This window comes from Blennius ocellaris (genome assembly GCF_963422515.1).
Source record: "Blennius ocellaris genome assembly, chromosome: 14".
Taxonomy (NCBI): domain Eukaryota; kingdom Metazoa; phylum Chordata; class Actinopteri; order Blenniiformes; family Blenniidae; genus Blennius; species Blennius ocellaris.
The window spans coordinates 27,925,868-27,950,591 of record NC_137663.1 but is presented as its reverse complement, the minus strand read 5'-3'; the positions used below and the strand labels follow the sequence as shown (position 1 = coordinate 27,950,591).

At 48.5% G+C, this 24,724-nt stretch overlaps 2 protein-coding genes across 3 annotated transcripts in view; both read left to right on the top strand.

Moving 5' to 3' along the window:
* rcc1l (RCC1 like) overlaps positions 1-823 on the top strand; it is a 4,676-nt gene extending 3,853 nt beyond the window's left edge. The window contains 3 exon segments of the mRNA XM_080509079.1: positions 336-395; positions 398-420; positions 528-823. Of these exon segments, the coding sequence (XP_080365205.1) occupies positions 336-395; positions 398-420; positions 528-605 (161 nt within the window). The 3' untranslated portion in view covers positions 606-823.
* Positions 824-1,416: 593 nt separating this feature from the next.
* Positions 1,417-15,491, top strand: tmem248 (transmembrane protein 248). Of its 2 annotated transcripts, none has more exons than XM_080508712.1 (7): positions 1,417-1,706; positions 6,545-6,703; positions 7,804-8,101; positions 9,105-9,255; positions 10,239-10,422; positions 11,047-11,193; positions 15,094-15,491. In XM_080508712.1, the coding sequence occupies exons 1-7, from the start codon at positions 1,704-1,706 to the stop codon at positions 15,112-15,114; spliced, it is 963 nt and encodes a 320-aa protein (XP_080364838.1). In that variant the 5' UTR covers positions 1,417-1,703; the 3' UTR covers positions 15,115-15,491. The 2 variants fall into 2 exon arrangements, with proteins under 2 accessions (XP_080364838.1, XP_080364837.1); XM_080508711.1 differs by having other exon boundaries at positions 11,047-11,231.
* Positions 15,492-24,724: the final 9,233 nt, after the last annotated feature.

The window sequence follows — 24,724 nt, the reverse complement described above, 5'->3', positions numbered from 1 at the left end:
CTCCCTCTCTCTCTCTCTCTCTCTCTGTCTGTCTCTCTCTCTCTCCCTCTCTCTGTGTCTCTCCCTCTCTCTCTCTCTCTCTCTCTCTCTCTCTCTCTCTGTCTCTCTCTCTCTCTCTCCCTCTCCCTGTCTCTCTCTCTCTCTCTCTGTGTCTCTCCCTCTCTCTCTCTCTCTCTCTGTGTCTCTCTCTGTGTCTCTTTCTCTCTCTTTCTCTCTGTCTCTCTTGCTCTGTCTCCCTCTCTCTGTCTCTCTCTGTCTCCCTCTCTCCCTCTCCCTCCCTCTCCCTCTCCCTCTCCCTCTCCCTCTCTCTCTCTCTCAAGTCTTTTCTCTTGCAGACAGAGGTGAACTCTTTGTTTGGGGGAAGAACGTCAGAGGCTGTTTGGGCATCGGGAAAAAGACGACCAGTACTTTCCCTGGAGAGTAAGTAATCGATTACTCTTCAGCTGCCCCCCCCCACTGTGTGCAGGCTGGAACATTAACTAACTAACTAACTAACTAACTCGGTGATAATAAACTGCTGGTCTCAGGTCAGTGTGCCGGGCCGGGTGGTGGACGTGGCGTGTGGAGTCGACCACATGGTGGCGCTGACCAAGTCTGTGCTGTGAACCCCCCCCCCCCCCCCCCCCCCGGGGGTGAGCAGCTGCTCTCTGAGGTGACGGAGCCCCCGCCGTCTTCTGGCTGACGTCCCGTCCACCTCAAGCTTGTCCATCACTTCCAGTCCGTCTCTTCCTGGACTCACTTTGACAGTTTCACTCCTGCTGTTCACTGAAGGACAAAACAAACCGACTCATACGTTCTACCACATTTATTCATTCCTCCTGTCATTGACTGATAATAAAAACAATATTTATATCGTTCTCAACTTGGATGTGGGTCATTTGTGATGTTAAACCATCAGAATTCTCATCAAAACTCACGCTGTAATTAGTGATGAAATAACAATGTCAGTTTTTTAAATTGAAGTTTCAGTACATGGAAGCTCCAATAGAGCTCCTGTCGGTCTTATTATATCCTATTCTATCCTCAGATTGTGAGTAATATAGGTAGTAATTGAGGAGACAACAAAAATACAAGTACAATTACAACCTTGGAAAAAAACTGAATCATGTTAAAAAAAAATATATATATTACCGTAGTAAGCGTCTTTGTAGTTTGTCAATTCCACTATTTCAAAACAGTTGATGTCGCTACTAGTTTCTCTTTTCGTGGGAATAATTATAAATCAAGTTAAAGAAACGAAAGAAATAGGGAACAAATCTTCCAACTGTCCCTGAACGCACCACCGGCCTTTAACAGTTGTAAACACGCCGAATGCGCTCCGGACTACGTAAACTACGTACAGCCTCACGTCGGCTTCGCACGTACGCGCGATTTCGTTGCGCGCCTCGTACGAGAATCCCGGGAAGGCGGCGCTACGCAGTGCGGGTACGCGGAGGGGATGTCGGCAGGGAGGAGGACCGACACTCACAACTGACCTTATTCTGGGCTCATTTCATCAAAACTGAGGATACGAGAGAGGGGAGGAGGATGGGCAGGAGCACACGCGGCGTGTCGAACCATGAGAGCCCCGCTGTGTCCACCGAACACCGGCTTTGTAACGCGTTACCCCGGGGGGACTAGCTCCGCTCCGATGCTAACCTGCTAGCTCCGCCTGTGGCCCGTCGATCCTCCAGCGAACATCCGCCTCAGCAGAGAGAGGAAACATGGTGAGGACTCCCCGGACGCCGCTCCGTCTCCTCCGTCACACATCTACTGGGCTCCATTCCTCAATAACACATTTATTGGGCTGTTGTGACGCCAGGCGACAATCTGTGCTCGCAGCTAGCTTGTCATGCTAACGAGGATGACAGCTTAATGTCAAACAGCCTCTGACAACTCGCTCTTAAAGCTTCATTCTGTCACCAAAACTCGTCTTTCTGTCACCAAAACTCGTCATTTCATCATTAAAACCCGTCATTTCATCACCATTTTCCATTAATATGGTTTTAAACAAGTGGCACGTTATGTAAAACGATGAAAGAGATCAATTAGGAAATAACTTAACATTTGGTGCTTGTAAATGGTGTATATGCTCCATGTTTGTTAGTTTTTAAACAGTTGTTGTAACCAGAGGGAGAGAAAGAGAACACATGCTTATTACTATATCTCTGTTGTTATTAACATAATTGTTATGAGTAGTAGTGGTCAAGTTGGTTGTAGTAATAATTTAAGCCTGGGATTTTCAAAACTTGTCTTGAGGGTCACATAAAAAAAGCACTCCTGAAAAAAGTAAGTGTAAAACCAACTCTCTAATTATTAATGGAGACAGAAATACAGGGAGAACTGTACAGTTCTAAATCCTCCACTCTTCTTGTGGCAGCTGCTTAAAGGTGCGTTTACACTTCAGAGTTCCTGAGTTCATTCCTGATGTTCTTAATGTGACGTAATGCATCTGAATATAGTCCTTCAATGTGTCTGATGTCCTTCATATTCCTGGAACTTCTTATTGGCCAATAAATCTTCCAGGAACATGAAGACTCCTCAGTATTGGTGCAGTTTGTCGCTGAGCCTGTGGATCAGTTGTGTCGATGTTCTACAGCCACAGCATTCGCTCCCTGCAGCTTCCTCCTCTCTGATCAACTCCATGGAGTGTGTGTGAATGCTGAGCGACCTGGAGTGTGTGAAGTGTTCAGCAGCTGCTGGTAGAATCACTGGGTGTGTGTGGGGTCACATGACCTGACCGTGCTGGTTCAGAAGGTGCTGGAGAAATTCTTCTAGTCCAGGGGGGGCCCCACCCTGGTCCTCGAGAGCCGCAGCCCTGCACGTTTTAGACGTCTCCTCACATCAATACAGCAATTAGTGGCTCCTTGTCCAGCTTTCTGCAGAGCCTCATCATGACAACAGGTGTGTTTGAGCAGGGAAACATCTAAAACATGCAGGACTGCGGCTCTCGAGGACCAGGGTTGCCCCCCCCCCCCTGCTCTAGTCGATTAAACCAAAGGAAGTGAGCTTGTAACTATTCTGTTGTGAAAACTTCCTGTTAAACCAGTTGATGTGTTCCAGAGCAGGACGGAACACAAGGATCAACAGCGTGACGCCGCTGTTTTATAATTCAATACTGGGATTAAGTGAAAGTTCTGCTTTTCTGAACGTTAGAAATGTGGTTTGTGTCACATGACCTGGTGTCTGAGGTGTCGAGAGATGATCAACACCGACTGTCCCTCGTGAGGTCATCATCAGGTACTCGAGTAACTCCTCAAAGAGTAACTTATCAATGCCACGGGCATAGTAACTTGTCGTTCTGCACATGCTCAGTAGAGACAATCAGAACTCCCCGTCCATGTTCTCCTGGACTTGGTACTCTTATTTTGACAGTCACCGTAATAACGATTCAGTACAGAAACAACCAAGAGTGGCTCAACATCCTCACTTCATCGCTCTCATGTAAACGTGAAACTTTTCGGAAACAAAAAAAATGTCTGTTTAACTTGAAACGTTGTGTAAATGAAGCGTAAATCTGCTGCGGGAACTTCAGCAAAATACGTAAAACTGTCCATAAACATCTTGAGTCATTCTGCTCGTCTCAAACACCAAAAGAATAAAAGGCTGCGACTTTTCAGAATGATTAAAATGAAGAAACCATGAAGGTTCGAACTTTGAACACCTGATAAAACTGCGATTGTGTTTAATTCTCTGATGTTTTGTTGCTGCCATTTAAAAGTTTTTTCTCATTTGTTCCTTCCTAATTACCCATTTTATTTTAGTCTATTATTACTGTGATGTGAACAAATGTAGCTGTACTGTCTGAATGAAGTCCCTTGATGTATGAAGCACATTAAATAACCACAGTTTTTAAAGCAAATGTAATAGTGAAAAGATGTCAAGTAAGAAAAAACTCTTAACAGCAGTGAACGAGTCCATTGATTGGATTAAAAGAATCGTACTGAAGACTCTGATTACTTTTTCTCTCCCTGAAGTCCAGAGGCTTCGGTTTCCCTGTGACTGACTGTTGTGTTCCACCTGTTGCGTCCCTGTGACTGACTGTTGTGTTCCACCTGTTGCGTCCCTGTGACTGACTGTTGTGTTCCACCTGTTCTGTCCCTGTGTCTGACTGTTGTGTTCCACCTGTTGCGTCCCTGTGACTGACTGTTGTGTTCCACCTGTTCTGTCCCTGTGACTGACTGTTGTGTTCCACCTGTTGCATCCCTGTGACTGACTGTTGTGTTCCACCTGTTCTGTCCCTGTGACTGACTGTTGTGTTCCACCTGTTGCGTCCCTGTGACTGACTGTTGTGTTCCACCTGTTCTGTCCCTGTGTCTGACTGTTGTGTTCCACCTGTTCTGTCCCTGTGTCTGACTGTTGTGTTCCACCTGTTGCGTCCCTGTGACTGACTGTTGTGTTCCACCTGTTGCATCCCTGTGACTGACTGTTGTGTTCCACCTGTTGCGTCCCTGTGACTGACTGTTGTGTTCCACCTGTTCTGTCCCTGTGTCTGACTGTTGTGTTCCACCTGTTCTGTCCCTGTGTCTGACTGTTGTGTTCCACCTGTTGCGTCCCTGTGACTGACTGTTGTGTTCCACCTGTTGCATCCCTGTGACTGACTGTTGTGTTCCACCTGTTGCGTCCCTGTGACTGACTGTTGTGTTCCACCTGTTCTGTCCCTGTGACTGACTGTTGTGTTCCACCTGTTCTGTCCCTGTGTCTAACTGTTGTGTTCCACCTGTTCTGTCCCTGTGTCTAACTGTTGTGTTCCACCTGTTCTGTCCCTGTGACTGACTGTTGTGTTCCACCTGTTGCGTCCCTGTGACTGACTGTTGTGTTCCATCTGTTGCGTCCCTGTGACTGACTGTTGTGTTCCATCTGTTGCGTCCCTGTGACTGACTGTTGTGTTCCACCTGTTCTGTCCCTGTGACTGACTGTTGTGTTCCACCTGTTGCGTCCCTGTGACTGACTGTTGTGTTGCGTCCCTGTGTCTGACTGTTGTGTTGCGTGCCTGTGACTGACTGTTGTGTTGCGTGCCTGTGTCTGACTGTTGTGTTGCGTGCCTGTGACTGACTGTTGTGTTGCGTGCCTGTGTCTGACTGTTGTGTCGCGTGCCTGTGTCTGACTGTTGTGTTGCGTGCCTGTGTCTGACTGTTGTGTTGCGTGCCTGTGACTGACTGTTGTGTTGCGTGCCTGTGACTGACTGTTGTGTTGCGTGCCTGTGTCTGACTGTTGTGTTGTGTGCCTGTGTCTGACTGTTGTGTTGCGTGCCTGTGACTGACTGTTGTGTTGCGTGCCTGTGTCTGACTGTTGTGTTGCGTGCCTGTGACTGACTGTTGTGTTGCGTGCCTGTGTCTGACTGTTGTGTTGCGTGCCTGTGACTGACTGTTGTGTTGCGTGCCTGTGTCTGACTGTTGTGTTGCGTGCCTGTGACTGACTGTTGTGTTGCGTGCCTGTGTCTGACTGTTGTGTTGCGTGCCTGTGACTGACTGTTGTGTTGCGTGCCTGTGTCTGACTGTTGTGTTGCGTGCCTGTGACTGACTGTTGTGTTGCGTGCCTGTGTCTGACTGTTGTGTTGCGTGCCTGTGTCTGACTGTTGTGTTGCGTGCCTGTGTCTGACTGTTGTGTTGCGTGCCTGTGTCTGACTGTTGTGTTGCGTGCCTGTGACTGACTGTTGTGTTGCGTGCCTGTGTCTGACTGTTGTGTTGCGTGCCTGTGTCTGACTGTTGTGTTGCGTGCCTGTGTCTGACTGTTGTGTTGCGTGCCTGTGACTGACTGTTGTGTTGCGTGCCTGTGACTGACTGTTGTGTTGCGTGCCTGTGTCTGACTGTTGTGTTGCGTGCCTGTGACTGACTGTTGTGTTGCGTGCCTGTGTCTGACTGTTGTGTTGCGTGCCTGTGACTGACTGTTGTGTTGCGTGCCTGTGTCTGACTGTTGTGTTGCGTGCCTGTGACTGACTGTTGTGTTGCGTGCCTGTGTCTGACTGTTGTGTTGCGTGCCTGTGTCTGACTGTTGTGTTGCGTGCCTGTGTCTGACTGTTGTGTTGCGTGCCTGTGTCTGACTGTTGTGTTGCGTGCCTGTGACTGACTGTTGTGTTGCGTGCCTGTGTCTGACTGTTGTGTTGCGTGCCTGTGACTGACTGTTGTGTTGTGTGCCTGTGTCTGACTGTTGTGTTGCGTGCCTGTGTCTGACTGTTGTGTTGCGTGCCTGTGTCTGACTGTTGTGTTGCGTGCCTGTGTCTGACTGTTGTGTTGCGTGCCTGTGACTGACTGTTGTGTTGCGTGCCTGTGTCTGACTGTTGTGTTGCGTGCCTGTGACTGACTGTTGTGTTGCGTGCCTGTGTCTGACTGTTGTGTTGCGTGCCTGTGACTGACTGTTGTGTTGCGTGCCTGTGTCTGACTGTTGTGTTGCGTGCCTGTGTCTGACTGTTGTGTTGCATGCCTGTGACTGACTGTTGTGTTGCGTGCCTGTGTCTGACTGTTGTGTCGCGTCCCTGTGTCTGACTGTTGTGTTGCGTGCCTGTGTCTGACTGTTGTGTTGCGTGCCTGTGTCTGACTGTTGTGTTGCGTGCCTGTGTCTGCAGGTGTTCCTGCTGAACCCTGTAGACAACCTGAGGAGTTACATCAACAACCGTCCGCCGCTGGTCCTCTTCATGATCAGCGTCAGCGCCGTGGCCATCGCCTTCCTCACCATCGGGTATTTCTTCAAGATTAAAGAGATCAAGTCTCCGGAGTTGACCGAGGTGAGGTCGCCATGAGAATCAATCTCATCACCGTTTCTCAAATGTTCAGGATCGTCTGTTAAAAGCGTCTCGAGCTTCTTCAGGAAATTCTGACTGCTGCTGGAGGCAGAAGCTGTTTTTAATCTGCCTGCAGGTTCAGGGGTTATTATCATTATTATCACTATTATCATTATTATTATCATTATTATCACTATTGTCATTATTATTATCATTATTATTATCATTATTATCACTATTATCATTATTATTATCATTATTATCACTATTATCATTATTATATCATTATTATTATCATTATTATCACTATTATCATTATTATTATCATTATTATCACTATTGTCATTATTATTATCATTATTATTATCATTATTATCACTATTATTATTATTATCATTATTATCACTATTATCATTATTATTATCATCATTATTATCACTATTATCATTATTATTATCATTATTATTATCACTATTATCTTTATTATTATCATTATTATCACTATTATCATTATTATTATCATTATTATCATTATTATTATCATTATTATTATCATTACTATCATTATTATTATCATTATTATCACTATTATCATTATTATTATCATTATTATTATCATTATTATCACTATTATCATTATTATTATCATTATTATTATCATTATTATCACTATTATCACTATTATCATTATTATTATCATTATTATCATTATTATTATCACTATTATCATTATTATCACTATTATCATTATTATTATCACTATTATCACTATTATCATTATTATTATCACTATTATCATTATTATCACTATTATCATTATTATCATTATTATCACTATTATCATTATTATTATCACTATTATCATTATTATCACTATTATCATTATTATGATCATTATTATTATCACTATTATCATTATTATCACTATTATCATTATTATGATCATTATTATCACTATGATCATTATTATTATCAGTATTATCATTATTATCACATCAGTTTCAGAGGAAGTAAAGGTTAATAACCTGGTATTAGTTACCAACCAGTTGTGTGGAGGAAGGGGGTCTGAAGTGGTTCCAGGTTCTCAAGGTTCTGTGTTTCAGGACTGGAACACGTTCCTGCTGCGCTTCAACGAGCTGGACTTCTGCGTGTCGGAGAACGAGACGCTGAAACACGGGCTGAACGAGTCGACCACGGCGGAGAGCATGGTGGTGACCAGCGGCCAGGCCCGCTCCAGCACCCAGGCCCCCCAGGCCCCCCTCCTGCTGGAGGACCCCGGCCCCGTCAACATCTCCGTCCCCATCACGCTCACCCTGGACCCCCAGAGGCCCTTCGGGGGCTACTCACGCAACATCACCCACCTGTACGCCACGGTGCTGGGCCAGCAGGTGGGCCTGTCTGGTAGGTTCCCTCTGGACCTGGGAGGAGGGGGGGGGGGGGGGGTCAGGGGTCTGGAGCCGGCCTGGAGCCGGTCTGGAGTCGGGCTGGACCCGGTCTGGAGCCGGTCTGGAGCCGGCCTGGAGCCGGGCTTCAGCCGCGTTTGTAATCCACCTGTTTTCCCAGGTTGGGACCTTCAGGTCACCTTTTTTTTTTTTTTTACAGAATAATTCATCTTTTTTTTACAGAATAATTCATCTTTTTTTTACAGAATAATTAATCTTTTTTTTACAGAATAATTCATCTTTTTTTTGCAGAATAATTAATCTTTTTTTTACAGAACAATTAATCTTTTTTTTACAGAACAATTCATCTTTTTTTTGCAGAATAATTAATCTTTTTTTTACAGAATAATTTATCTTTTTTTTCTTTTTTGCAGAATAATTCATCTTTTTTTTACAGAATAATTCATCTTTTTTTTACAGAATAATTCATCTTTTTTTTACAGAATAATTCATCTTTTTTTTTACAGAATAATTAATCTTTTTTTTACAGAATAATTAATCTTTTTTTTACAGAATAATTCATCTTTTTTTTGCAGAATAATTAATCTTTTTTTTACAGAACAATTAATCTTTTTTTTACAGAACAATTCATCTTTTTTTTGCAGAATAATTAATCTTTTTTTTACAGAATAATTTATCTTTTTTTTCTTTTTTGCAGAATAATTAATCTTTTTTTGCACAATAATTCATATATTTTTTCTTTTTTTGCACAATAATTAATCATTTTTTTCAGAATAATGAATCTTTTCTTGCAGAATAATTAATCTTTTTTTTGCACAATAATTCATCTTTTTTTTCTTTTTCTGAGCCGAAACGCAGCGCAAGTTTTGCCCTTTCACTTCTCATGGTTGCCGTGGAAACGGGGCCCTGAGCTGGAACGGTTCCCTGTACAGCCGGAGCAGAAGTGTTGTTTGTGAACTGTGCTGAAGGAGGCTGTGGCCCCCCGGGGCCCCTGTGTGCAGGCCGGGACGCCCACGAAGACGTCAACATCACCTTCACCCTGCCCGTGTCCTGGAACTCTGACGACTGCGTGCTGCACGGACACTGTGAGCAGGTGGTGTTCAGCTCGTGTATGACCGTCACCGCCGCCAGCACCATCTTCCCCGTCACACTGTGAGTTGGAGCGTCGCCACGGCGCCTCTGGACCCGGGGGGGCCTTAACTGCTGCAACTTGTGTTTCAACTCAATTTAATACGGAGATTACTGATTTACATCACAATTATTACACACCACCTCGGTAATTTAACCTCTTTCTATTCCAGTTGTTGTTTCTTAGAATAATAATAGTAAAGAATTCATTTCTGTCACAATATCAGAATAATATTTATTATTAGTGTGAATGCATGGCAGTCACACTCTTTTTTGGCACTTTCCGGCTAAGTTCTAGCTTTTTGAAATCTCGTCAACTTTTTGAAATATTTCAACTTTTGTGCAACTTTTTTCCAACGTTAACGGATGGAGAAGTTTTTACACTTCTTCAAATCTTAACATATTTTAACCATTCAACTTTTAAACTGTTTCACTTTTTCAACTTTATCAACTGTTTCAACTTTTTGAAACTTTTTCAACATGTTGAAACTTTTACAACTGACAATTTTTCAACAGTTTGACACTTTTTCAACTGTTTGACACTTTTTCAACATTTCAAAAAGTTCCAATTTTCAAAAAGTTGCACAAGTTTCAAAAAGTTGAACAAGTTTCAAAAAGTTTAAACAGTTGAACAAGTTGAAAAAGTGTCAAACAGTTGAAAAAGTTTCAACTCTCACTGCAGACCAGAGACGGGCCAGCAGGACAAAGCATTACAGTTTGCCAGCAGCATTCACACTATCATGCATTTGCCACTGGAAATGCAGATCATCTAGTTAATTTTCACATCTTCTCACCGCAGGGTCTCAGTTTCCACCACCTGTGGTCACAGAATAACTTTAACTTGATAACAAGTGAGTTAAAGAGCCAGTGAGGTTTGAACCATGAGAAGAACTGAGGAATCGTTCCGTCTCATTAGTTTCCTGTCCAAACCAGTGAAATGTGAGCTGTCCGGGACAGACGTCCCCTGAAGGTGTGTTTGTCCCCCTGAAGGTGTGTTTGTCCTGCAGGCAGCCGCCACACTGCGTCCCGGAGACGTACAGCAACGCCACCTCCTGGTACAAGGTGTTCACCACGGTGCGGGACTCGGACACCAAGTACAGCCAGGACTACAACCCCTTCTTCTGCTACAAGGGCGCCATCGGCAAGGTCTACCACGCCCTCAACCCCAAGCTCACCGTCATCGTCCCCGACGTGAGTCCTCAGTCCTCCATAGTCCTCTACGGTCCTCCACACCTCCACAGTCCTCAGTCCTCCACACCTCCACTTTCTCTGCTCTTCACACCGGGGCTTTTCTGGCCGTCGTTGACGAGAGATGGTGACGTTGGAGAGTCGTGGTGAAATCTTCAGAGACGGAGCTGGTCCTGTGGTGGGACCGGAGCTGGTCCTGTGGTGGGACCGGAGCTGGTCCTGTGGTGGGACCGGAGACGGAGCTGGTCCTGTGGTGGGACCGGAGCTGGTCCTGTGGTGGGACCGGAGACGGAGCTGGTCCTGTGGTGGGACCGGAGACGGAGCCGGTCCTGTGGTGGGACCGGAGACAGAGCTGGTCCTGTGGTGGGACCGGAGCTGGTCCTGTGGTGGGACCGGAGCTGGTCCTGTGGTGGGACCGGAGCTGGTCCTGTGGTGGGACCGGAGACGGAGCTGGTCCTGGTTGCTCTCCACCACGTACTGCAGTGGAACAGCGGCTTTTGTGTTTTATTTTGAAATCTTACCCGTGTAAATAGGACTCAACTGTGTGTGTGTGTGTGTGTGTGTGTGTGTGTGTGTGTGTGTGTGTGTGTGTGTGTGTGTGTGTGTGTGTGTGTGCGCCCCCTGCAGGACGACCGCTCCCTCATCAACCTGCACCTGATGCACACCAGCTACTTCCTGTTCGTCATGGTCATCACCATGTTCTGCTACGCCGTCATCAAAGGCCGGCCGGGCAAAGTGCGTCCGAGCAGCAGCGCCGACTGCTGTCCAGAGAAGGTAGAGCAGCGCCCGGCAGGGCTTTGTGAGCTCCACAGGTAGATCCAGACCAGGACGGACCGGCCATCGTCTCCTGCAGCCAATCACAACGCTCTGCTTCTCTGTCCTGGGCTTTCATGTCACATGGTCGTCGTTCCTTCAGGGACTTTCAGTTGAAAGGTTCTGGATTGGAGCGTTGAAGCTCAGCTCTCCTCAGGCTGCAGTGGCAGTAAAGCTGCTGTAGTTGACACGTCCTGCCACCAGGAGGCGCCGTCTGCTTTAGTAATGAAGAAATAAACATGAACACATGGAGGAACGTTTCCTGTTTACTGGTCCTGCAGCTTCATTCGTTAATCCAGTCATCTGGAGGTTGATTGTTATTTTATTCCATGAATTGTTTTATTGTTCTGAATTCTGGCTGCCCGACGACGGAACAAATCATAATCACGATTATTTACATGATTGCCTTTGAAGGTGGAACAGCTTTTATTGAACATGTATAAAAAAAAGAACTCTCCTGTTAAATATATCAAAGTACTCTGTTGAAAACAATAGATAAATAACTTGCGATACTAATCTAAACGACAGTAATGAATCATGATGATTGGATCATTTGGCCGTCCTGTGAGGAAGCTAAGCTAAGTCATGCTAGTAGCCACCGTTAGCGTTACTTAGCGTTAAAATGACACGGAAGCTTTTCGTCTCTCAACAAAAACTCCACATGATCCTTTTTCCTCCATCGTGAGTTTTGAGGTCGTCTGGAGCCAAAATCCTCGTCGACATTAAAACTCTGAGTTCGACTGCTTCACGCTTCCATCCAGGACTTTTTACTCATTTCTGCATTTAACCCTTTAAAGTGAGACGTGTTTCATCATCATCATCATCATCCTCACAATGCAGGTTTCCTGTTTGAGGTGTCAGACATGATTTCTTGTTCTTTTATTCAGTCACACAGCCCTCTAGTGGCGGCAGCAGGAATAACAGCCCCTCTTTGTTCCACGTTTCCTTCTCTGCTCGGTGAATCTGCTGAAAATCAAGTGCTTCTGTCTTCTTGTGCCGCCCAGGGGTCCCCGACTATTCCCGACGATTCCCGACGCTTCCAGACGATCCCCGACGCTTCCCGACGATCCCCGACGATTCCCGACGATCCCCGACGATTCCCGACGATCCCCGACGATTCCCGACGATCCCCGACGCTTCCCGACGCTCCCCGACGATCCCCGACGGTGCCCGACGATCCCAGACGATTCCCGACGATTCCCGACGATCCCCAACGATCCCCGACGGTGCCCGACGATTCCCGACGATCCCCGACGATTCCCGACGATTCCCGACGATCCCCGACGATTCCCGACGATCCCCAACGGTGCCCGACGATCCCCGACGATTCCCGACGATCCCCAACGGTGCCCGACGATCCCCGACGATTCCCGACGATCCCCAACGGTGCCCGACGATCCCAGACGATCCCAGACGATCCCCGACGATTCCCGACGATGTCCAACGATCCCCGACGATGCCCAACGATCCCAGACGATTCCCGACGATCCCCAACGGTGCCCGACGATCCCCGACGATTCCTGACGGTGCCCGACGATCCCCGACGATTCCCGACGATCCCCAACTGTGCCCGACGATCCCAGACGATTCCTGACGATCCCCAACGATCCCCGACGATGCCCAACGATCCCCGACGATGCCCAACGATCCCAGACGATTCCCGACGATCCCCAATGGTGCCCGACGATCCCCGACGATTCCTGACGGTGCCCGACGATTCCCGACGATCCCCAACTGTGCCCGACGATCCCAGACGATTCCCGACGATCCCCAACGATTCCTGACGATCCCCAACGATCCCAGACGATTCCCGACGATCCCCGACGATTCCCGACGATCCCCGACGATTCCCAACGATCCCCAACGATTCCTGACGATCCCCAACGATCCCCGACGATGCCCAACGATCCCAGACGATTCCCGACGATCCCCAACGATTCCTGACGATCCCCAACGGTGCCCGACGATCCCCGACGATCCCAGACGATTCCCGACGATCCCCAACGATTCCTGACGATCCCCAACGATCCCCAACGATGCCCAACGATGCCAGACGATTCCCGACGATCCCCGACGATCCCAGACGATTCCCGACGATCCCCAACGATCCCCGACGATCCCCGACGATTCCCGACGATCCCCGACGATGCCCGACGATCCCCAACGATCCCCAACGATTCCCGACGATCCCCGACGATGCCCGACGATCCCCGACGATTCCCGACGATCCCCGACGGTCCCCGACGGTCCCCGACGATGCCCAACGATCCCAGACGATTCCCGACGATCCCCAACGATTCCCGACGATCCCCAATGGTGCCCGACGATCCCCGACGATTCCTGACGGTGCCCGACGATCCCCGACGATTCCCGACGATCCCCAACTGTGCCCGACGATCCCAGACGATTCCCGACGATCCCCAACGATTCCTGACGATCCCCAACGATCCCAGACGATTCCCGACGATCCCCGACGATTCCCGACGATCCCCGACGATTCCTGACGATCCCCAACGATCCCCGACGATTCCTGACGATCCCCAACGATCCCCGACGATGCCCAACTATCCCAGACGATTCCCGACGATCCCCAACGATTCCTGACGATCCCCAACGGTGCCCGACGATCCCCGACGATTCCCGACGATCCCCGACGATCCCAGACGATTCCCGACGATCCCCAACGATCCCCGACGATCCCCGACGATTCCCGACGATCCCCGACGATGCCCGACGATCCCCGACGATTCCCGACGATCCCCGACGGTCCCCGACGGTCCCCGACGATGCCCAACGATCCCAGACGATTCCCGACGATCCCCAACGATTCCCGACGATCCCCAATGGTGCCCGACGATCCCCGACGATTCCTGACGGTGCCCGACGATCCCCGACGATTCCCGACGATCCCCAACTGTGCCCGACGATCCCAGACGATTCCCGACGATCCCCAACGATTCCTGACGATCCCCAACGATCCCAGACGATTCCCGACGATCCCCGACGATTCCCGACGATCCCCGACGATTCCTGACGATCCCCAACGATCCCCGACGATTCCTGACGATCCCCAACGATCCCCGACGATGCCCAACTATCCCAGACGATTCCCGACGATCCCCAACGATTCCTGACGATCCCCAACGGTGCCCGACGATCCCCGACGATTCCCGACGATCCCCGACGATCCCAGACGATTCCCGACGATCCCCAACGATTCCTGACGATCCCCAACGATCCCCAACGATGCCCGACGATCCCCGACGATCCCCGACGATCCCCGACGATCCCAGACGATTCCCGACGATCCCCAACGATTCCTGACGATCCCCGACGATCCCCGACGATTCCCGACGATCCCCGACGGTCCCCGACGATGCCCAACGATCCCAGACGATTCCCGACGATCCCCGACGATGCCCGACGATCCCCGACGATTCCCGACGATCCCCGACGGTCCCCGACGATGCCCAACGATCCCAGACGATTCCCGACGATCCCCAACGGTGCCCGACGATCCCAGACGATTCCCGACGATCCCCAACGATTCCTGACGATCCCCGACGGTCCCCGACGGTCCCTGACGACGTCTGACGGTCCCTGACAACTCCTGACGACTCCTGACGGTCCCTGACGATCCCTGACGGTCCCTGACGACTCCTGATGACTCCTGATGACCCCTGACGACCCCTGACGACTCCTGACGACCCCTGACAACTCCTGACGACCCCTGACGACTCCTGACGACCCCCGACGACCCCTGACGACTCCCGACGACCCCTGACGACTCCTGACGACCCCTGACGACTCGTGACGGTCCCTGACGACTCCTGCTAACCGGTCGGTGTCTCTGTCTTGCAGGTGGCGTTGTCAGAGGGTTAGGAAGTCGTCGGGGAGCTTCAGCAGAACTTATCCGTAACCTGGACAGACTGAAATGCGATAAACAAACAAACAAACAAACAAACCAGTTGCCTCGTGACCCCGGAAACACAACGAGGGACACTAAAGCTCTGAATGCGTTTCTCTTGCAATGTTGGGTTTCTCCAACCAAAGATATACAAGTGCCTGTTTCTGTGGTGTAAATATCTGTAGGAACCTGCTTTATTTCCTTTAATTCCTCCTGTTGGTTTGTTTTTGTTTTGCCTGGCCTTCATGTAAGAACCTGCAGTAAACAAGCTTCAGTCCACATCAACATCCTCACTTCTTCCTCCGTCGTTTCACTGAAGCTGAAGTTTCTGAGGGTTTCTGCTGGAACCATCGTGTAAAGCAGGAGTATCGATCCTGTCTGGTGGAGGTGGAGGTGGAGGAGGTGGAGGTAGAGGAGGAGAGGTGGAGGAGGAGGAGGTGGAGGTAGAGGAGGAGGAGGAGAGGAGGAGAGGTGGAGGAGGTGGCGGTAGAGGAGGAGGAGGTGGAGGTAGAGGAGGAGGAGGAGAGGTGGAGGAGGTGGAGGTAGAGGAGGAGGAGGGGGAGAGGTGGAGGTGGAGGTAGAGGAGGAGGAGAGGTGGAGGTAGAGGAGGAGGTGGAGGAGGAGGTCAAACCCCCGGCCGTCAGAAGGAAGTGTCTCCTCCTGACCCCTGACGGAGGTGAACGTTCCTCAGCAGGAGTCACGACACTGCAGCTCGTCTCCACCAGGGGGCAGCAAAGCTCTGGTTTCACCTTCCAGACCTGTAGTGAGTGAAACGTTCTGGCTCCTCCTCCATCATGAACTCTCTAAACCAACAACAACAAATTTAAACGTGGAAATTCTGAGAAAAGACCAAACTTTTTTTTTTTTCTTGCTGAATTTTTCTGCTCATCCAACAAATGCATGGCGCCTTGAAAACCAGCAGCTGTTCACCACTTCCAGACCCCCCGGGGAGAACTGAGCCAAACAATGGAACCCCCCCAGGGGGAGGCCCCCCCCCCCCGTCAGGAGGGAACCGGTCGTCATCTTTCCTGACCGGCTCTCTAATAATCAGTTTATGTCTCAGCGCTGTTTCTTCCTCTGCTGCTCGGCAAGGCGGAGCTTTGAAGAACCTTTGATCTTTGTCCCACGATGTCCCACTATGTCCCCATATGGAGGCGACCCGGTCCACATCAGCTGCTGGTGTCCATGAGTCACGTTTTCTTGCACATCTGGTGATGATTTTATTTAATGTGGTCGATCTCATGTAAACTGAATGAATGAATTTGTTGGCCTCATGTCAAAATAAATATAATTATACACTATATAATTATATTTATGGAATCTATTCATGAATTGTGCTTTTATTTAATGTAGTTCAACGAAATGTGCAAAAATCTCACGACGATGTACAAGAGTGACTTCAGGACACGTTCGGACCCTGAGAAGCGACTGTGAGACATGTTGGGACAAATTTGTCTTTCTTCTCACATCGTCTGCTTTTAAACAATTTCCCTGATTCCCACAATCACAATCATTTAAATCCTCCAAACAAAACCTTCCTGCCTCGATTCTGGAACTGACCAATTCAAAACAATGCACCTGAGACGTTGTAGAGCTTCGTCTGTAACTGACCCTTTGACCAACTGACCAGTTCTGGAACCCTGAGAGGTTCAACAACAGATTGTAGAACGTCCACAGGTCAGGAGCTTCCCTCAGCGTTGAACCCACAACCTCTTCCAAACTCCCTGCAGAGGAAATGTTGGCGTTACTAAATAACTGATGAGGAGGAAAGATTGTGTGAAATCAGAATATTAGAACGTCTACGTCCGCTTTTCATCTCTGTGACTGATGAGTCAATGAGCTTTGACCTCCCAGTTGCTTTCATCTCCCACCTGTTGAATGTACCTTTGATCTTTTTATAAGCGGCAGCATCTGAATCTGAGATGCAAGAACTCCACAGGACGTGAAACGGGCGGAGGCTGTCAGTTGGCGAGGGTTTGTCCCGGGGAACGCCACGCCGCCGTTTGGATCCGACGCTTGCGGAGGTTTTTGAGCCGCGTTGCTAAAAGTCTTCCTGATTCTGACGACGTGGATCAAACCAGCTCCGTCTCCTGACCAACATCTGGATTCCCGCCTTCATCTGTGGAAGACCTGGCTGCTCTCTGATTGGACCGTTAGGGGGGGAGGGGCAGTGAAGGAACTTGAAGCATGTTACGTTTGCCAAACGGTTGTCATGGTTACTGGTGACCTGCTTTTCCCTTCAGACTCCGTTTCAGCTGCACCTCTTTAATTCAAACTGCCTTAATGTTGCTCCTCCACCTCAGATCTACGGTGGCCCGGGAGGGCCTCTGGGCGCAGGCGTCACCAGTGCATTCTGCTGCATCCAGCTGCATTCTGCTGCAGTCAGCTGCATTCTGCTGCATCCAGCTGCATTCTGCTGCAGTCAGCTGCATTCTGCTGCATCCAGCTGCATTCTGCTGCAGTCAGCTGCATTCTGCTGCATCCAGCTGCATCCTGCTGCGTCCAGCTGCAGTCAGCTGCATTCTGCTGCAGTCAGCTGCATTCTGCTGCGTCCAGCTGCAGTCAGCTGCATCCAGCTGCAGTCAGCTGCATTCTGCTGCGTCCAGCTGCATTATGCTGCAGTCAGCTGCATCCAGCTGCATTCTGCTGCGTTCTGCTGCAGTCAGCTGCATTAAGCTGCAGATTCCTCCTCTGAGCTGCAGCTGATCAGTTTTCTAGTGGATGAATTCTTGCTGCAGCGTGTTTGCGTTGCAGCTTTTCACTGCGTCGTCCGTCTGACGCTGAATCTTTACGTTCATTCTGCACCTTCATGTGTGTCGTATTTATTTGTGGTGCATCTTTTGCATTAGTGTCGCATTTGTACTGGAGCCGTCGCATTTGTCTCACAGCTTGTTGCGCCTCGTTGACCTTTGAACCGCCGTACAAATCAAATATTGTAAAGCAGCAGTTTAACTCTGCTGACTCAGCACTTCTTCAGAGTTCTTCAGTGACGGAGGAACTTTTAGAACTTCACTGGTTTTACTGCAAATCTGTCGGATCGCCAAGAAGTGTGGGACCACAAGCAGTGGAGCCGCGACCCCCCAGCTTCACTATGACCCCCCCAGCTTCACTATGACCCCCCAGCTTCATTATGACCCCCCAGCTTCACTACGACCCCCCAGCTTCACTACGACCCCCCAGCTTCATTATGACCCCCCAGCTTCACTATGACCCCCCAGCTTCACCACGACCCCCCAGCTTCATTATGACCCCCCAGCTTCACCACGACCCCCCAGCTTCACCACAACCCCCCAGCTTCATTATGACCCCCCCAGCTTCATTATGACCCCCCCAGCTTCACCACGCCCCCCCCCCCCAGCTCCACCATGCCCCCCCAGCCCCCCAGCTTCACCACGCCCCCCCAGCTCCACTCTGCCCCCCCCAGCCCCACCCCAGCTTCACCATGACCTCTCCAGCTTCACCACGCCCCACCAGCTCCACCCTGGCCCCCCCAGCTTCACCACGCCTCCCCAGCTTCACCCTGACACCCCCCCCCCTCCGCCCAGCTCCACCATGCCCCCCCAGCCCTCTGGCTCTGCAGCTTCCAGGCAGATCAAAGCAGATCAAAGTGCCGTCCAGCTCCTCCTCAGTAGTTCCAGGTCCAGTGTGACTGCAGGACGTCCTCCAGCCCCCCCGTCTCACTTTATTGCTGTAAATGAAATAAACTGTCTCTCAAGTCCACCGTGGAACTGTCCTCTGTCCCCGTTCACACCGTCTGTCTTCTGTCCCCGTCCACACCGTCTCATCACTCAGTCCACCGTGGAACTGTCTTCTGTCCCCGTCCACACCGTCTCATCACTCAGTCCACCGTGGAACTGTCTTCTGTCCCCGTCCACACCGTCTCATCACTCAGTCCACCGTGGAACTGTCTTCTGTCCCCGTCCACACCGTCTCATCACTCAGTCCACCGTGGAACTGTCTTCTGTCCCCGTCCACACCGTCTCATCACTCAGTCCACCGTGGAACTGTCTTCTGTCCCCGTCCACACTGTCTCATCACTCAGTCCACCGTGGAACTGTCTTCTGTCCCCGTCCACACCGTCTCATCACTCAGTCCACCGTGGAACTGTCTTCTGTCCCCGTCCACACCGTCTCATCACTCAGCTTCATTCCAGGTTCAATTGTTTTTCTCTTTTCGTTTCTGAAAAGTTTCACGCTGAGACATTTTCAAAACTAGCGTTGGACACATTTGAAATATTTTCTAATGTTTTGATTTTAATTTTAAAATTAATTTTCCAACTCTCCAGGAAGGAGTTTTCCTTGATGCTCAGAATTCTGTGATTGTGATGTAGAAAACAAACTATTACAGCCATTCTGCCACACGAAGACACTGAGAGGACGAGTTCCACGTATTACACCGAATAAACATGAGGAAACATGACGTCTATGTGTAAATATAATACAAATGGCCTGTGTGCCCTGCAGTAATAATACAACCTGCAGTAATAATACAACCTGCAGTAATAATACAACCTGCAGTAATAATACAACCTGCAGTAATAATACAACCTGCAGTAATAATACAACTTGCAGTAATAATACAACCTGCAGTAATAATACAACCTGCAGTAATAATACAACTTGCAGTAATAATACAACCTGCAGTAATAATACAACTTGCAGTAATAATACAACTTGCAGTAATAATACAACCTGCAGTAATAATACAACCTGCAGTAATAATACAACCTGCAGTAATAATACAACTTGCAGTAATAATACAACTTGCAGTAATAATACAACCTGCAGTAATAATACAACTTGCAGTAATAATACAACTTGCAGTAATAATACAACCTGCAGTAATAATACAACCTGCAGTAATAATACAACCTGCAGTAATAATACAACTTGCAGTAATAATACAACCTGCAGTAATAATACAACCTGCAGTAATAATACAACTTGCAGTAATAATACAACCTGCAGTAATAATACAACCTGCAGTAATAATACAACCTGCAGTAATAATACAACCTGCAGTAATAATACAACTTGCAGTAATAATACAACCTGCAGTAATAATACAACTTGCAGTAATAATACAACCTGCAGTAATAATACAACTTGCAGTAATAATACAACCTGCAGTAATAATACAACTTGCAGTAATAATACAACCTGCAGTAATAATACAACCTGCAGTAATAATACAACTTGCAGTAATAATACAACCTGCAGTAATAATACAACTTGCAGTAATAATACAACCTGCAGTAATAATACAACCTGCAGTAATAATACAACCTGCAGTAATAATACAACCTGCAGTAATAATACAACCTGCAGTAATAATACAACCTGCAGTAATAATACAACTTGCAGTAATAATACAACCTGCAGTAATAATACAACTTGCAGTAATAATACAACTTGCAGTAATAATACAACCTGCAGTAATAATACAACCTGCAGTAATAATACAACCTGCAGTAATAATACAACCTGCAGTAATCAAACAAGAATAACGAAACATTGAACAGAAACACGAATCTCTGATTCCTTAGGAAACAACTCGTCCTGATATTTTCAGAATAAAACTATTCTGCTCTAAACAACCTGGATCATGAGGTTTGAGTGACGCTGCAGAAGGAATGAGGCTGACGTGAGGAATGAGAAGGAATGAGAATGAGAAGGAGTGAGGCAGTGAAGGAATGAGAAGGAATGAGGCTGATGTGAGGAATGACGCAGTGAAGGAATGAGAAGGAATGAGAATGAGAAGGAGTGAGGCAGTGAAGGAATGAGAAGGAATGAGGCTGATGTGAGGAATGACGCAGTGAAGGAATGAGAAGGAATGAGAATGAGAAGGAATGAGGCTGATGTGAAGAATGAGAAGGAATGAGAATGAGAAGGAATGAGGCTGATGTGAGGAATGAGAAGGAATGAGAATGAGAAGGAATGAGGCTGATGTGAGGAATGAGGCAGTGAAGGAATGAGAATGAGAAGGAATGAGGCTGATGTGAGGAATGAGAAGGAATGAGAATGAGAAGGAATGAGGCTGATGTGAGGAATGAGAAGGAATGAGGCTGATGTGAAGAATGAGAAGGAATGAGAATGAGAAGGAATGAGGCTGATGTGAGGAATGAGAAGGAATGAGAATGAGAAGGAATGAGGCTGATGTGAGGAATGAGAAGGAATGAGAATGAGAAGGAATGAGGCTGATGTGAAGAATGAGAAGGAATGAGAATGAGAAGGAATGAGGCTGATGTGAGGAATGAGAAGGAATGAGAATGAGAATGAGAAGGAATGAGGCTGATGTGAGGAATGAGAAGGAATGAGGCTGATGTGAGGAATGAGAAGGAATGAGGCTGATGTGAGGAATGAGAAGGAATGAGGCTGATGTGAGGAATGAGAAGGAATGAGGCTGATGTGAGGAATGAGAAGGAATGAGGCTGATGTGAGGAGGCTCACCTGCTAATCTGCAGGGTTGCATAACGGTTTAGTCTCTAATTGAGGACGACACTAAGCTGCAGCTTAGGAAGCAGGTTTGCACGTCTGTGTCAGTGTCCAGTGTCGTGTGCGTCACCGGGGGGGGGGGGATGAGGGGGGGATGAGGGGGGATGAGGGGGGGTGGGGGCAGGAGGACAGAGTGATTGAACCAGAGCCTTTCACAAGACAGTCCTGATCTGCTGGAATATCTTCAGTGGAGATGAGCTGCGTTCCTGCTTCACACAGGTGAGGAGCTTTAAACCAGTTACACTCAGTAACTAGTGGTTGTTTCCTGTTCTTACTGGTAAACCTTCATCTGGTTAGACAATGTGACTGTTTCATTACATGAAGTCTAAATCAGGCCTGGCGAAGTGATTTCCTGCAGATTATCACAGAACAGAAGCTCTTCCTCTCATCGCTGCACTTAAAGCTGCAACACAAACGTTTCTGTGAGGAATCCTGCAGAAATCCTGCAGAAATCCTGCAGAAATCCTGCAGAAATCCTGCAGAAATCAGAAATCCTGCAGAAATCAGAAATCCTGCAGAAATCCTGCAGAAATCCTGCAGAAATCAGAAATCCTGCAGAAATCAGAAATCCTGCAGAAATCCTGCAGAAATCAGAAATCCTGCAGAAATCCTGCAGAAATCCTGCAGAAATCAGAAATCCTGCAGAAATCCTGCAGAAATCCTGCAGAAATCAGAAATCCTGCAGAAATCCCTCGATTCTGTGACGAAGGCTGAAAACTCCTTTCTGTGCTGCTTCAGTTTCTTCTGATTCACTAATATGAGAAACTTTTAGTCAAGATTGAAACTCTTCAGTTCAACAAGAAAGAAACTGTCAGTGAAGCTTTTTCACTTTCTGTGTGTGTGTGTGTGTGTGTGTGTGTGTGAGTGTGTGTGTGTGTGTGTGTGTGTGTGTGTGTGTGTGTGTGTGTGTGTGCAGTATGAACTCAGCCGTGGGTCAGGTGGAGGCCCAGGTGGAGGCCCAGGTGGAGGCCCAGGTGGAGGACAGTCCAGCTCAGAGGCGGGGCAGCAGAGCCTATCAGGTACGTTTGAGTCTCAGACTTTCTCTCCTAAACTCCTTTTTAAACAACGTCTGAACGTAGAAACAGCTTTGAACTCCTTTCTTTGTCTTCGAGATGAAAGGTTCTGTCTCTTCTGTCCTACGTGGTTTAAGATGTTTGAATTTTTAGGGGAAGGATTAAGAATCTCTCAGGACAAATGTTCCTCTCGCATCTTTTCACAATCTTTTAATCCTAACTTGGGATAAAAATAGGTCCTGATGTCCCTCCACATTTAAATCCTTAAATGAAACTGTTCGTCATGTCGCCTTCAAATCTGAACACAGACCAGTGTTTGTCCTGAGTCTTTACGTTCTGCCTCTTTTCTGTCTGAGCGACTTTAGAACGTTCTGGTTGTGTGTTTGTGGAGATTTTCATGATTCACCATGAAGCCAACAGCTTTTATTTTGAAGTTCACCCTCCCATGAGCCAGGTTTAACCTGGATTTGCTCTCGTCTCCCTTCAAGACAGGAGATCGTTTAACTCGAGCCGAGGACGTTTCAGTCCGTCCTGGTTAACAGTGTCGTCTGGGACACACCTGTCAAACTCCCGTCCTCCGCAGCCCTGCATGTTTTCTACGTCTCCCGTAGAAACAGTCCTCTGAGCTGAACTGGTGATGAAGCATCAGGACATTTAGGGGACGGAGACGTGGAAGACGTGGTGATGAAGCATCAGGACATTTAGGGGACGGAGACGTGGAAGACGTGGTGATGAAGCATCAGGACATTTAGGGGACGGAGACGTGGAAGACGTGGTGATGAAGCATCAGGACATTTAGGGGACGGAGACCGTGGAAGACGTGGTGATGAAGCATCAGGACATTTAGGGGGACAGGAGACGTGGAAGACGTGGTGATGAAGCATCAGGACATTTAGGGGACGGAGACGTGGAAGACGTGGTGATGAAGCATCAGGACATTTAGGGGACGGAGACGTGGAAGACGTGGTGATGAAGCATCAGGACATTCGGGGGACGGAGACATGGAAGACGTGGTGATGAAGCATCAGGACATTTAGGAGACGGAGACGTGGAAGACGTGGTGATGAAGCATCAGGACATTTAGGAGACGGAGACTAGGAAAGACGTGGGTGATGAAGCATCAGGACATTCGGGGGACGGAGACGTGGAAGACGTGGTGATGAAGCATCAGGACATTTAGGGGACGGAGACGTGGAAGACGTGGTGATGAAGCATCAGGACATTTAGGGGACGGAGACGTGGAAGACGTGTTGATGAAGCATCAGGACATTCAGGGGACGAAGACATGGAAGACGTGGTGATGAAGCATCAGGACATTCGGGGGACGGAGACGTGGAAGACGTGGTGAATGAAGCATCAGGACATTTAGGGGACGGAGACGTGGAAGACGTGGTGACAAAGCATCAGGACATTCGGGGGACGGAGACGTGGAAGACGTGGTGATGAAGCATCAGGACATTCAGGGGACGGAGACGTGGAAGACGTGGTGATGAAGCATCAGGACATTTAGGGGACGGAGACGTGGAAGACGTGGTGATGAAGCATCAGGACATTCAGGGGACGAGACGTGGAAGACGTGGTGACAAAGCATCAGGACATTCGGGGGACGGAGACGTGGAAGACGTGTGATGAAGCATCAGGACATTCAGGGGACGGAGACGTGGAAGACGTGCAGGGCTTTGTCCTCGAGGGACCAGAGTTTGACACCCTGGTCTAGAACCAGACTGAATCCCTATAAAGTAAACCAGGTTCACATGGGTGGTGCTGTGGTGACGGTGTTGGTGCTGACGGTGTTGGTGGTGACGGTGTTGGTGCAGACTGTGTTGGTGGTGTTGTGGTGACGGTATTGTGGTGAAGGTATTGGTGTTGGTGGTGACGGTGTTGTGTCTGATGGTGATGGTGTTGGTGGTGACGGTGTTGTGTCTGATGGTGATGGTGTTGGTGGTGACAGTGTTGTGTCTGATGGTGATGGTGTTGGTGGTGACGGTGTTGTGTCTGATGGTGATGGTGTTGGTGCTGATGGTGTAGGTGGTGAAGGTGTTGTTGGTGACGTGTTGGTGCTGTGGTGACGGTGTTGG

Coding starts and splice junctions, on each gene's coding strand:
- tmem248 (XM_080508711.1), top strand. Junction 8,102..9,104: donor CCAGCAGGTGGGCCTGTCTG/GTAGGTTCCCTC, acceptor CCCTGTGTGCAG/GCCGGGACGCCCACGAAGAC. Junction 9,256..10,238: donor ACCATCTTCCCCGTCACACT/GTGAGTTGGAGC, acceptor TTTGTCCTGCAG/GCAGCCGCCACACTGCGTCC.